A 13,222-nucleotide genomic window follows, 5' to 3' on the forward strand; every position below is an offset into this window, starting at 1 on the left:
TGAGAAATACTTGAAATAGCTTTGCAAGACAAACTTCTTTCTTAGCAAGACCCATTCTGTGGCCTGTTAAAATGTAGAATGCTTCTGTCGGTGCCAATGGGACTGAGGCTTGATCCTTTACAAACAGAAATCACATTTTTATCTATAAGAGGGAAAGCTGTGTGCATGGAAGAGCAGAGAGGAGCCCATAGCCAGTGGGGATGCGGGAGCAGGGTTCCCATTGCCTCGTGCACCTCTGGGTGCTGCTGCTCCATACAGCCCACCGAGGGCCTGAAAAATCCTTAGATAAAGCTGGAGTAAGCAGAAAGCCTTTGGAAACAGTGAAATAGAATAAATATTGATTACGCTGGAGTGTGCTGAAATATGTAGCCCGTGTCATTTGGAACAGCCAGAAGATTACTCCCTAGGACCGGCTCTGTGCAATAATCAGTGTTTAAAATGTGATTATCAGAGAGCACAAGGACTTTAATCTGTATAGATGTGCTTGGAAACATTTATTTGCAGGAACAAGGTTGTTTAATTTTAAGCTATCATTCCATTCATAGATAATCCAGAAAAATGTGGACCAGCTTTAAGCTCCCCTTGTGTTCAGTCAGTCTGGTTTGTGTTTCCTTCTCCCAGGGACAGGTAAAATCATGTGTAACCATTCATTGCCGCTGAAATGGTCAGCGTGCTAAATGTGGCATGAAACCAGCCTCTCCCATTATTTAATTAAAAAGAAATCTACTAACCCAAAGCCAGAACAACAGCCTTTCCAGTGCAGATGGAACCATGATTTCAGAAGCTCATTTGCTCAAAATTAAAGGCTATAACAGTGTGAAAACCCAACTTTGTTCCCAGCGTGGCAGCCTTGGACGCTGCTGATGCCAGCAGAAACCTCAGCCCGTTGTACTGCCAAGGTTAGGGAGCACTGGGGGAGTGTGCAGGATAGGGGAATAAAGTTAGTAACTCCAAAATATAACAATTAACACTGGATATACTCTGTTGAGCACCCAAACTCCCTTAATACATTTGCTAGAATACATTTACTGCTGATTTATGGTATTTACCCTGTTGGATCATTAGAACCACTGGTTTCTAGGAGATCCCTGTGTCCTTTGTTATAAGATTTCACGTATAATTTAGGGAAGCTGCATTGGGTTCAAGTCCCACCTTTGGGTGAACACATTGATAAACATTTGGATTTTTACTTCATTTTTGACTGCTGCTTTTGCTTTTTTCCCACCAGAAACCACAATACCCATCTGTGCAAAGGACATCAGTGATGATTTAATGAAGGAGTTTGCTTTTCTGTCTGGTGAGTACAGTGAACTTCTCCAGGTTCTCTCTCTCTGTGGTAATTAAATACCCCAGTCAAACTTCCATGCTATTTGGCAAAACGATACTCTGCACGTGATGTTATCCATCAGGTAGCCTCCAGTGCCATTAGAAATGTTGTTAATAAAACATTGAGGCCGTTTGAAAGAGCATATTAGGTTTCTGTCTCAAGCCATGTGAAATATTCTTACCTTCAAACACTCAACACATTAAGAAGGGTTTTGCTTTGACATGGATTTCTGTAGGTTCCAGACAACGTGCTGGTTTGTTCTTGTATTTCTGACTTCTTTTGCTGTCCCATGTAAAGTACACTCAGTAAATGAAGGCAACATCTGGTACCTAATAGGTTTCTTTCTACCACCTCTGCATGTGTGTTGTGCTTGAAATCAGAGGCAGGATTCTATAACGATGTCAGTGTGTTTTCTGACCTAACCTGTGTTCCTGGGCTTTGCTGCTGGCCCTCCTCAAAAGCAACCCAGGGAAGCATCCTTGTCCTTATTCCAGGTGGCCGAGGGAAGGACAAGGCTTGGATTATCACCCTCCCTGACAACGCTCGCTTCAATGAGGTGCCGGAGGAGATCGTATCTAAAGTCCTGACATACCTAACATCAGTCCCCAGGTATGTGGCTCCCTTCTAGCTCTTGCCTGTGATGGGCAAGACCTGCTTGGGTCGGGCAGGGGATCTTAAGGGTAAGGAGACAAACTTCAGTTATCTTCAGCTCTCAGAGCAAGTAAGAGGGAAAAGATGGAACGACGCAAGCCCTTACGGTGTCCAGGCGTAGTATTTAATGTGCCGGTCACTGCAGGGTAAAAAGTGGCCATCATCCCTCTGACTTGTCAGCCTGCATGTATCATAAATTGAGTTTATTAACTTTCTAATTAACAGCAAGCTTTCCTTAAGCCTGGACATGTGTCACCGCTTAAATATGCCATGCCGCTGCAGAGTAATACTTGACATGTACAAATAGAGAGTCATTACTGTGGAAAAAGCAGAAGGTACCCAAGGAAGGGACTAATTACAGGAGCAGAGCGTGTGGGGTCCCCATTCCACGCTCTGGCCCAGCAGCATGCCGCAGCTCTCATGTCTCGGGGTTAAGCAGCCTGTGCCACATACAGGGCTATATACTTAGATTAATGGCCCTCCTATTCCTTGTTACTGAGCCTTGTGACTCAGTTACCTGGAATGCTTAATTTCCTTGAATAATGCCTGTTTTGGCGAATTTCTTCCTGGAGGGAGAGCAGGTTGACAGCAGCTCGATGGGAGATTTCCATCAGCGGCTGCCTTGGAAGATGTACAGGAAAGAAAAAGAGCTTTTGGTTCCTTTGGCCTCTTTTTGGATGGACTCTGAAGTCCTGTGGGCATCTGCACTTCCCAGCTCTGCCCGCTTTCTCCAGGGCTTCTTATTTCATGTGACTGGAAACACCCTGGCATTAGCATGATGAGCAGTCTTGCTGTCCCTCTAATAGGTCCAACTCAATCAAGCAGCTAATGAGAGCTGCGAGCTTGCTGGTGATTCAAACATGTTCAGCGTGTTTATAGTAGAAACACTTCAGTCATGCTTCTCTGCTCCTTCCGCCACCATAACAGCCTGCCTGATACCTGACCATCTTAGAAACATGTGGAAGGCATGTCCTCTGAGGAGTGGCTGAGGGCTTTGTGCTTATACAGTTTGGAGAAAAGGGGGCTGAGGAGTGATCCTGTGGCTCTCTGCAGCTTCCTGAGGAGGAGACATGGCCAGGGAGATGCTGTTCTCCCTGGGATCCAGTGAGGGTCCATGTGGGAATGGTTTAGACTGGCCATTAGGAAGCATTTCTTTACTGAGAGGGTGGTCAGACATTGGCAGAGAATTACAGAGAGGTGGTTGATGCCCCAAGCCTGTTAGTGTTTAAGGGGCATTTGGCCAATGCCCTTAGTAATGCTTGAACTTTTGGTCAGCCCTATAGAAGTCAGGCAGTTGGACTAGATGGTCATTGTAGGTCCCTTCCAACTGAAATAGTGTATTCTAATCCCATTTCTAATTCAATTTCTAATCCAATTTCTAATGAAATTTATAACGAAATTTCTAATTATTCTATTTCTAATTATTCCATTTTATTCTATTCTATTTGATCATATTCTATTCTGTTCTGTTCCATTCTGTTCCATTCTGATCCATTCTATTCCATTCCATTCCATCTTGTTTGACTCTCCAACTTTCTGGTATTTAGACACGCTTTGCATGTTTCACTTAGATCAGGAAGGGAAGTACAAAGTGATTCAGACCCATGGCTGATAACACAGAGTAGTGACACAGCAAAGGGTGCTGGTGGCTATAAATACCCCTGCGTTTCAGTATTAGGCAGCAGGTCCTGCTGTCATGCTCTGATCCCACCAGCCATGAGGAGTTTCTCAGTCCTCTGATAAACCTCACAACTGCAGCCTCCGGGATCTGATTTCAAGTCCTCCTGCAAAGCATCCCAAGCCTTTATTTTTAGTCTGGTGTGTTCTGCAACACGTACAAAATTGAGGGGAAGGGAAAAAAAAGTGACAAGAAGCTCCCGGAGAGAAATAATCCTCGATTCTGTTATCTGTCTCCATCATTCTGCTGCTGGATGCAAATGAGCAGCCGTTGCAGCCTTGGTGAGAAAGCATTGATTTATTTTTATTGTCAGTCTAAAAGGTACATTGTAGGACTGGAAATCTGATAAACTGCAAGGCCTGGCTTGCAAATAGTGACAGGCTTGCTCCAGAATAAATTCAACGTTTCCCACAGTAGGTTTCAAGGCTTTTGGAACTTTCTTCTCTGTGTCTGTGAGGGAACTGATAAAAGTAAATGAGCGTGCTTAGAGGCAGCTCTCTGAGTGTAACCTTGTCCTGAGTAGATGGCATGCTTTGGCATTCAGTTATGAACTGACAGTGCACTACAGCCAGGCTGCCTTTGCTAAATTACTTGGATTCTAGGCTTTTTTCTTCAGGTTTATTATGCTGGCAGCAGTGCGGTGTAAACACTATGGGTTTGGGTTTGGTTTTTCAATGACAGCCTGTTGGGAAATCACAGAATCCCAGACTGGTTTGGGTTGGAAGGGCCCTTAAAGCTCATCCAGTTCCAACCCCTGCCCCGGGCAGGAACACCTTCCACTAGAGCAGGTTGCTCCAAGCCCCTGTGTCCAACCTGGCCTTGAACACTGCCAGGGATGGGGCAGCCACAGCTTCTCTGGGCACCCTGTGCCAGCGCCTCAGCACCCTCACAGGGAAGAGCTTCTGCCTCAGAGCTCATCTCAATCTCCCCTCTGGCAGGTTAAAGCCATTCCCCTTGTCTTGTCTCTACAGGCCCTTGTCCAAAGCCCCTCTTTAGATTGGGAGACCATGGGGAGTTGGGGAATTGTTTCTCCCAGAACAGAGACCTTTTAAAACTTTAGGATGTGCTGAAAAAAATGAAGGGTTTTATTTTCCCTCAAACAAAAGGATCCTTTTCCCCCCTTGCACCCTCCTGGGTCTTTATCTAGCAGTGGAGTGAACAAAGCTGACAGAAACCTGCAGAATCGTCTCATGTTGCCAAAACTATTTTAGCTGGAAAAGGTTTTGGCTGAAAAGCTGTGCCTGGTCCAGCTCACAGTGTGTAACCTCACACTTCATTACATGCAGAAGTTCTGTGTACAACCCATGTGTAAAATGTACTGTTAATTTTCTCTGCTCTTTTTCACTGTGCCTCAATGGCAATGTATGAATTCGCACGAAACCTTTGCACTTTGGGTTTGATGCTGGAGATCCTTAAGATCTATGTAGGACAGAGCTGGGTGCCTCTATATCTCTTCAGTCAATTGTTAGTATGAGCCAGAGGGAATTTTGTTTCTTTTCCTCTTGGCACAACCTCTAATTCCTTTTAAATCTGCCAAAGGTGTGGCTATCACGTGCCAAAGCAGCGAGATGTGCATCGAACGAGAGCTCCTGCACTGGCTTCATGTAATGAAGTTGCCGAGTGTTGCCTGCCGTGTGATACCTCTGAGTAATCCCCCATGTGTTTTCACTTGCCAAACACGAGAAGTACCAAAGCCAGTGCCCAGTGCAGATACCTGACCCAGCTCTGGGAGCCAGCACGTGTACTGGGAGCCTCTCTGCAGCACTGAGGTGCCCGGATAGGGTAGCATGGGATGTGTTATCCAGTTTCAGCATCCACTAAATGAATGTTGTAAATATTACCTAAGTCTCCTGTAAATACACTCGCATCAGAGGACTGGGTTACAAGCCAGCATACCCTTACCTGTGTATGGCAAACGTGATGCCAGTTTGTAATTCAGGCTGCCCTGGGGTGTGTATTGTCATGGTTTCAGCCTGGTTGAGCTGTGTCTGGTTAGCCTAGGAAGGCAATGTTTGAATTACACGTGGGTAAGGAGCTCACTGTCAGCCCAGGCATCCCCAGTACTGCTGCCTTGCCTGGTAAGAATGGGGATTTTAAAGCTACTTAAAGGATTTGGGTGTCAGAGGGATGCCAGGAAGCCTGTGCCTGCAGAGTGTGTTAGAAAGTGCCTCCTACCACTCACCACCTCTCCAACAGGGCCTCAGGAGGTGCTGGGGAAGCCCTGACAGCCTGTTCCAGCCCCAGTTCCCCCTCTTCCCATTGCCAGGCTGGCATCTCCCTTCCCTGGTGTGGTGTCACCTCTGTTGCCTTGTGCCAAAGCAAGTCATGGCTTGGTTGCTGTAACCTGGGCAAGGAGGTGGCAAGTCCCCTGGGAAGGAAGAGCTGACTACAAAGGGATGTGCATCTTGGCTGCCTGCTTGGACCTCCTCAGAGGTCTTCTCCAGACCAATGTGGGTTCCAAGCTGTTGTCTTCACCAGTGTGTGTCTCTACCAATCCGTTGTCTCCACCTCCTGCAAAATTCAAAGGTGATGCTTAACCCTGGGCTCATCCTAAGGTTTGGGGTGTTTCTTGTTGGCATCTGCTCAGGGAAATGTTTTCCTGGCACTTGTGGAAATGTCACATTGTGGTTTATGTTCTGTGTTCTGGGGTTTGGGCTTTTTTTGGGGGGGGGGGAACAGAGTCACGTTCCCTCAAAATGTTGTGTGGTTCTTGGTGTTTTCTTATCTCACAGTCAACATGAGTCAGACACCAAATTTATCCTGATCCTGGATAGAAGATTGGACACATGGACATCGGTCAAAATGACTCTCCAAAAAATAGCAGTAAGTCCTCTTTAATGTTAATTTATTTTAATACACTAAGTCATCATGCCCATTATGCATCACTTTCAAGAAAACACTGGGAAACAGGATTAGTGATGCTCATGCTTTCTCTCTAGGTAGTAGTTTGCTTTATGGCAGTATAATTAATTCAGGCACAGCTCTATGCCCCATTTGAGTGTGTAAATGAGCTCTTTGAGTATTAACTGATTCATTTGCTTGGTTTTGTGCTTTTTCATAGGGGTTCAAATGTGTTCTGTGCCATGTTCTGTGCTTTTGATGGTGGCTTAATGTATGTTCTTTCTAGACACTGGTTATTAATGAGACTATGTTTTACCCGATTGTCGGTGACTGACAGTGTTAGGTTCTTAAAACAGGCTTCACAAGCATTTGTATGTGGGCATGGGTGGCAAAATCTATTTTAAATGTCTATATGTGCATTCATGTATTTTAAATATGACATATGTTGAGGTGCTACACATCATTAGCACATATCCTGGCTGCACTTACCTCAAAATGAGCTTTTTGCAGCTCAGCAGTGCATTGTGTCCTGTGAAATCAGAGCATGGTGTTACAGCAGTGCATGCAGGTGTGGGAAAGTCAGGTTTATGGGTGCATGGGTAGGTAGGAGCTAAAAAATGCTTTTCCAGCTAGCACATTTTATGTGGGTAAGTCAGTGAAAATATTCGGGGTGTCTTATTATTGCCTTTAATCACTGAACAGTTAAAGACATTGATCCATCTGATGGAGAATAGAGCAAATGGTATATACTGAGAAAGAAAGCTTTTACCTCATTCTGGTTAGATCTGTTAAAGTCAGATCTTACACTATTTTAGTATGTAATACTGAACTTGGTGTTCAAAATGTCAGGCTTTGATGGTGTTTTGCTGATGGGCATCCTGTGGAAGGAAGAGGGGGTTACCTCTTTGCAGTGCGCATAAGATGCCTCTGTCAGTATTTTAGGCTCTGGTGTTCCTGAATGTTTCAAACTGAATTTCCAAGCGTGGTTACCATGCCATCAGAGAAGAAAGAGCTTTTAAAAAGTACTGCTTTAAAGGGAGCATCAAAATTCAGTTCCACTGCCAGCGTTCGCTACTACTGAGAGCATCTTTTAAGGATGATGCGATTGCTTTATGTAGTTTGGAAGTTTCAAATGGGGGGAAAAAACCCTGTCCTAATTTGTGGCTTCTACAGAAGTGTCATTCATTTTGTGCTTAATAAGGAAATCTAATTATGGAGTGACCTTTGAGCATACACCCTATTTGTGTGCCTGCGTGTCCATGTAGAGGAGTGAGTTTGGCTGGAGTATCGGGGCTGTCTGTGTCAATAGTGTGGAGATGCTCTGTGTAAAGAGGAGTGACAAGCAGGAAACCTGTGTCCACTAAATCTTAAAGACTTGGGAATCTTGCCTTAAAACCAGGGTCTGATCTTTGCGTCCAGGAGGTGTTTAACTGGACTTGCCTTTGTATAGCTAACATAGAAGATCACATCTTGATTTCTTTCCACTCCTAAGCCTTTGCTGCAATAAAAAAAAATCTCCTTCTGATCTCTGTGTAATTTTGGAATAAAGAAGTGCAGATAAGCTGAATTTCAAATGCACAGTGTCCTATTTTTTCAGCATGTGTATATGCAATCGCAGCTCTGCTCTTGTGCATCTGATCCAGAAAAATGTAGGATCAGACTGATTTTTGTTTAACTCTTTGTGTGTGTCTCTTAATTGCACGGGCAGAGCAGGCTCACGCTGGTGCTACGTGCGTTGGGAAGCAAGGCCGTGCAGGCAGGGTCAAACCTCAGGTTTTGGCAGGAGCATCCTTCCTCGCTCCCCCGCCAAAATCCTGAAGGAAACGTACATTGAGACAAGGCGGGGAGGAAGGGGGGAAGGGGCGAGAGGATTGCTGCGAGCCCAATCTTCGAAGGGAAAAGCGCTTGGCCCTGATTGCAGGATGATTTTTGGCATTCCACCTTAAAAGCAAACCCGGCGCTAAGGAAGGAGCGCGGTGCTGCGAGCCGGGCGCGGGTGCCGGCAGGGCTGCCTGCTGCCTGCCTGCCTGCCCTGCCTGCCTGCGGGGCGAGCAGCGGGGGAGCCCGTCCCGTCCGCCCCGTCCGGTGCGGTCCCGTCCCGGCGGGGGGCGATGGCCGAGGCGAGCCCGCGGCGCGGCGGGCGGCGGGCCGGCAGCACTGCGGTAAGGCTCCGGGCCCGGCGTGCTGCAGCGAACACGGAGGGGGGGGCGGTGGAAAGAGGCCTCGTTGTACCAGGGGGGTGTGCGGGAGGTGATGGAGGAAGCGGGAGTATTGACCGGAGTCGCTTTAATGGCGTGATTCTAAGAGCATCCTCCGTGCGGGCGGGCGTCGGGCATCGCTGTCCCGCAGTGCTGCTGCTTGTCGCATCGCGACATGTCCTGGGAAGGGCTGTGCTCGCTGCTGTATGGTACGAGAGAGCCGCTGGCAAGGAGCGGGCCCTGGGTGGGATGTGTGCGGCAGCGATGCTCGCAGCATCTTCGGGGGTTAATGCTGCAGCCGGCTGCAATAAAGGTAGCAGAGCGCTTCGGAGTTTCATTTTGACTCTGGGGGGAGTTAAAGCTCAAACGAGCAGCGCCTGGCATTTTGCTGTGTGACTTTTCCTTTAAGGGACAGCAGAAAGTCTTTAAGGTTGGTCACTTTTAAGGCTCAGCTGGACAGGGGGCTGGGGCATCTTGTCTAGGTCGTGCTATGCCATGAAAGGTTGGACCAGATGATGCTGGAGCCCCCTTTCAACCTGGTGCTCTGTGATTCTATCATTCTATGAACTTCACCACCTGTATGTACAAGGACCACTAGCCTCAGTCTCCATCATTCAGAAACAAACTTGCTGGCAGATACTACTTTTTCTTTGTGTTCATTGATTTCCGACCTTCTGAATGTCCCAGTATGCTGCAGGGAAAAATATTCCCTGAAAACTGAATTCCTAAGATTGGGGAAAAATCACATTAAATGTATCAGGATGAGATATTCACTGAAGAGATAATAACGATGATGCTTTCAGTGCATGCCTGTTCTTGTGCTGTATTAGCCTAGTTCATCTGTATTGATTATATCAGGGCTCTCTACGGGGTTATAGTTGAGTGTGCATTTAAACAATTGGCTGAGCTGGGGCTTTAAGAGGCACACATTTGTGTCCTCAGAAGGAGGAGTATGTCCTGAGCATGGTCTTTGGGCAGGGAGAGAGTTAATAGTAGTGAAATGTTGCCAACTGCCTGGTTTAGTGGAATTGTGCCGAGAGTTTTCCGCCTTTCCTGATATGCTGCAGAGGAATAGCAGAGGGCAAAGGCTTTAGGAGGTTCTGCTGTGTTGTGTTACCTAACCCCAAGGTTGCCAAATGCACAAGGTTCTTTGTAGTGTTCTAAGTAATAAGATAAAACATAAGGCAAGATTAAGGGCCCTTTTGTCTTTGCTTTTCCCAACGTATTGTGGGGAAGGAATTTTTTCCAGCAGTATCATTAGAGTTGAGTTTGCAGGTGACTTACTACACCTCAGCCCTTAGAAACTACAACTGCAGCAGTGATTTAAATAGATATAGTCCCTTCAGGAATGTTATCTCTGAGGAATTACTGGTCTATCATTATATAAATATACACACACACACATATATATATATGAGGTTTTTAACCTTTAATCCTTTATCTTACATCTGTAGGACACAGGACATGGTTTGATTGGTGGCTGCCTCTGTGCAAGCTTATTTTTTGGCTTGTTTGTTTTTTCAATGCTTGAAATATATTAGGTGTCATTTGCAAAGCTTGTTTTGTAGCTACTCGTAAGTGCTGACCTTGATTCTATGTGTATAAAATCAGCTGAAAAAGGCCCAAATGCTTTCTAAACTGGATGGAAATCAAATCACCTGGAAACCCAGCTACCTGAGGTGATACCATTGTGTGTGTATGGGGCGTGAAGTTGTATCAAAGGGGAGTTTGCCCCTGTGGTGGATGTGGCAGGAGGATATGAGTGCCAGGTTATGGTCTCTTCCCCTCTGTTGTGTAGAATGTGTTGGCATCCCGTGTTCAGGAAACCAAAGGTGTCCAAAGGCACCTTTCCTCTCGGTGAGGTGTTTCACACCTTGTAGCTGCTGCAGTGTGGTTTTGGCAGGCATTCTGCTGCCTTCTGGCCACTGGCCCACCTTCCTGGAGCTGTGAGTTTCTGCCCAAGGGCTCGTAGGAGAAGACACTCTAAGTCTGCACGTTCCCATGGGGTGATACGGTTTGGAGACCCAGGCCTTTCCTCCAGGGAGTCTGCTCTGTGCACAAAGGGTGCGTGTCAAAGAGGACTTGAAGGAGTAGGAGAGGACAAAGCAGACTTCTCTCTGCTTGAAGTGCCCAACAGGGTTAAAGGGAACAGGGGATGAAGAGGGATAATGAGATAAGACCAAGGGAGGATGCATCTCTGGCTGGTTGTTCTTCTCAAAGGTATTCCTGATGCGTTTTTCAGGAGAGGGTCAAGGCAGGAGCCTGAAGTTCAGAGACCTGAAAGCACTGTTGTGTTTCTGAACAGAAAACAGGGACTTCCCTCAAACTCTGTGGGATATTCCCATTGGTTTCACCTACAGTGGACTCATAACCATGCAGAAGGACCTAAAATTGCATCCTCCAAGCAATTAAAGCGTTGTAGGACCATTGGCCTCACAAAGCTTTGATTCAAGTCAGTTTGAGCCATAATGCCAGGGATGTAGGGCCTGTCTTGGAGCATCCTTTCCTTTGAGGTTTACAGCTTGTGGTGGCTTCTTGATGATATCTCTGAAACCTTGTTGGAGGATGCTACTATTAGTCTGTCTGCAGAGAAATTCCCACTGGGAAATGACCAGGATCTAAAATGAAACAAACAGGGACATAAGGGTGGGCAAGAGGGAATGACACAGGGTGGACTCACAGCTCTGGAGGGATGGGCACAACATTGCCATGAATGCAGACTGGCACATCTCTTTCTGGGATGCCATAGTGAAGGGTGTCAAAGACCAGCCAGGTCAGCCAACAGGCCTGGAAAGAGCAATAGCAGTGTTTGCTGGGTTCAACAGAGAGCCGGTGTGGTGAGGTAGGAGAGGCAGCCAGCTTCTCTGGGATGCACTGGAGGATGTGTTGAGCTTGCCAAAGGCCTTCCAGTGAAATATTAATGCTGTAAATTTTCAGTTCATTCAAGATGTCTACAAGCCTGTGCCACTTCTCGGGGTACTTTCCTCAGGGAAGGGTTTCTGCATCCCAGTTGTGGTGGTGCTTTCCTCAGGGAAGGGTTTCTGCATCCCGGGCAGAGACTCTCCTCAAAGTGGGGAACCACTCCAACTCCTCAGAGATATGCAGTAGCGTGTGGATGATTTTCTTTCTAGTAATATGGGAAGCTAATGTTACAAGTCCTGAGCTGAGCAGGATCTCTGAGGTGGGTTTCTCATCAGAGCTGTGTCTTGTAGCTGGGCTGTTGGAGGGCCTGCCTGGAGTTGTCTTGCAGGAGAGCTGACCTTCCTTGTAGAGCTAATTGAGCAGGCATTGAGGCAGGGAGCGAAACCTGGATCTCCTGCAGCCTCTCATCCATGCTTTCTTGGCCAAGACCTGTCTCAGAGCTGCGAAGCTCTGGTGACTCCATGACTGGGTTTAGACCTTTGGTCCATCTGCAGGTTTGATGGGTCTGGAAGTTGGTTCTTTGGGTGTCCCATGGCTGTGGTCATCGCTGTGTGCCTGGGGCTGGCAGCAGTTGTGTGCTGACCAGGTACTGGGTAACAGAGAGGCAGCACCCAGGGCCTGGAGCCAGCACCAATGTGTCTGTTGTTTAATGCTTTGCTTGATTTTAATGCCAAATCTATGTCCCTGGCACCATTGTTGTTGACTTCCAAAGGGTATGAATTTGGCACTTGATTTTCATGAATTCATTTTTTTCCTGCTCCTACTTAAAATAACAACAGATCAATATATTGAATTTATGTGGCTTATTTGATCCTAAAAGCCACCGTCCATTTCTAAGTGGAGTTGTGGGCAGTGGAAGCCACAACCTGACCTTTCCTACACAAGAAAAAGAGTTACAATGCAGTTCATGGATGTCAGATCTCAACTGTAAATCATGGTTTTTTTGAAGAACATGATTGTTCTTCATGTTCTTCTAATGCATGTTTACAGGAGCAGTCGTGGTTTAGAAGACACAGATTAAGTGCCCTGCAGTGCAAAACACCTAAACACGTTCATTACTCTCACCCTTGGTATAGATACTACTACCATGTTTCACGAAGGAGGATAATATATGGAGGAATATAGGGAGAAATATAACCTGGCATGGCAGGATCTCAGGGTAAATCATATGTCTTAATTAACTCAAGTCTCTGCATCATGCACTTAGCTTTATAATTTAATGATATGACGCCTACTTGCTTAAAACTTCATTTTCACTCTTAAACACCCTTTCCACAGACCCATTTGGAATGCACCTGCCAACCATATGCCTGAAGACAGGAAACTCCAAATTCTTGCCACAAATGAAATGTTGCCTGGTAATTACCAGGGACAAGACTATGCTTGATGCAGTTATGGGATGATTAGTGAGTTTGGCAATACATTTTGCTGCCTCAATCTGTCTGTTATTCCTCTCGATGTTCCAGCCCCTCTGTTCCTTGCTAAGTTGTAATTTCACTCCTCAAGTTCTAATGCTGAACATTATATATAGTATTAAGGTTTATAAGAAGTGGTCCTCCAAGGTGCGTGGCTGAACTCTAAAGGGAAGAGGGACTGGACAATTCT

The 13,222-nt window shown here is 46.3% G+C and overlaps 1 protein-coding gene across 1 annotated transcript in view; it reads left to right on the forward strand.

Moving 5' to 3' along the window:
* MCF2 (MCF.2 cell line derived transforming sequence) overlaps positions 1-13,222 on the forward strand; it is a 66,691-nt gene that overhangs the window by 12,023 nt on the left and 41,446 nt on the right. Inside the window, exons 2-4 of the mRNA XM_030497893.1 lie at positions 1,229-1,297; positions 1,822-1,936; positions 6,389-6,479. Of these exons, the coding sequence (XP_030353753.1) occupies positions 1,229-1,297; positions 1,822-1,936; positions 6,389-6,479 (275 nt within the window). The remainder of the gene's footprint in view (positions 1-1,228; positions 1,298-1,821; positions 1,937-6,388; positions 6,480-13,222) is intronic.

The sequence above is a fragment of the Strigops habroptila genome, chromosome 9 (assembly GCF_004027225.2).
Source record: "Strigops habroptila isolate Jane chromosome 9, bStrHab1.2.pri, whole genome shotgun sequence".
In the NCBI taxonomy this organism is placed as follows: Eukaryota; Metazoa; Chordata; class Aves; order Psittaciformes; family Psittacidae; genus Strigops; species Strigops habroptila.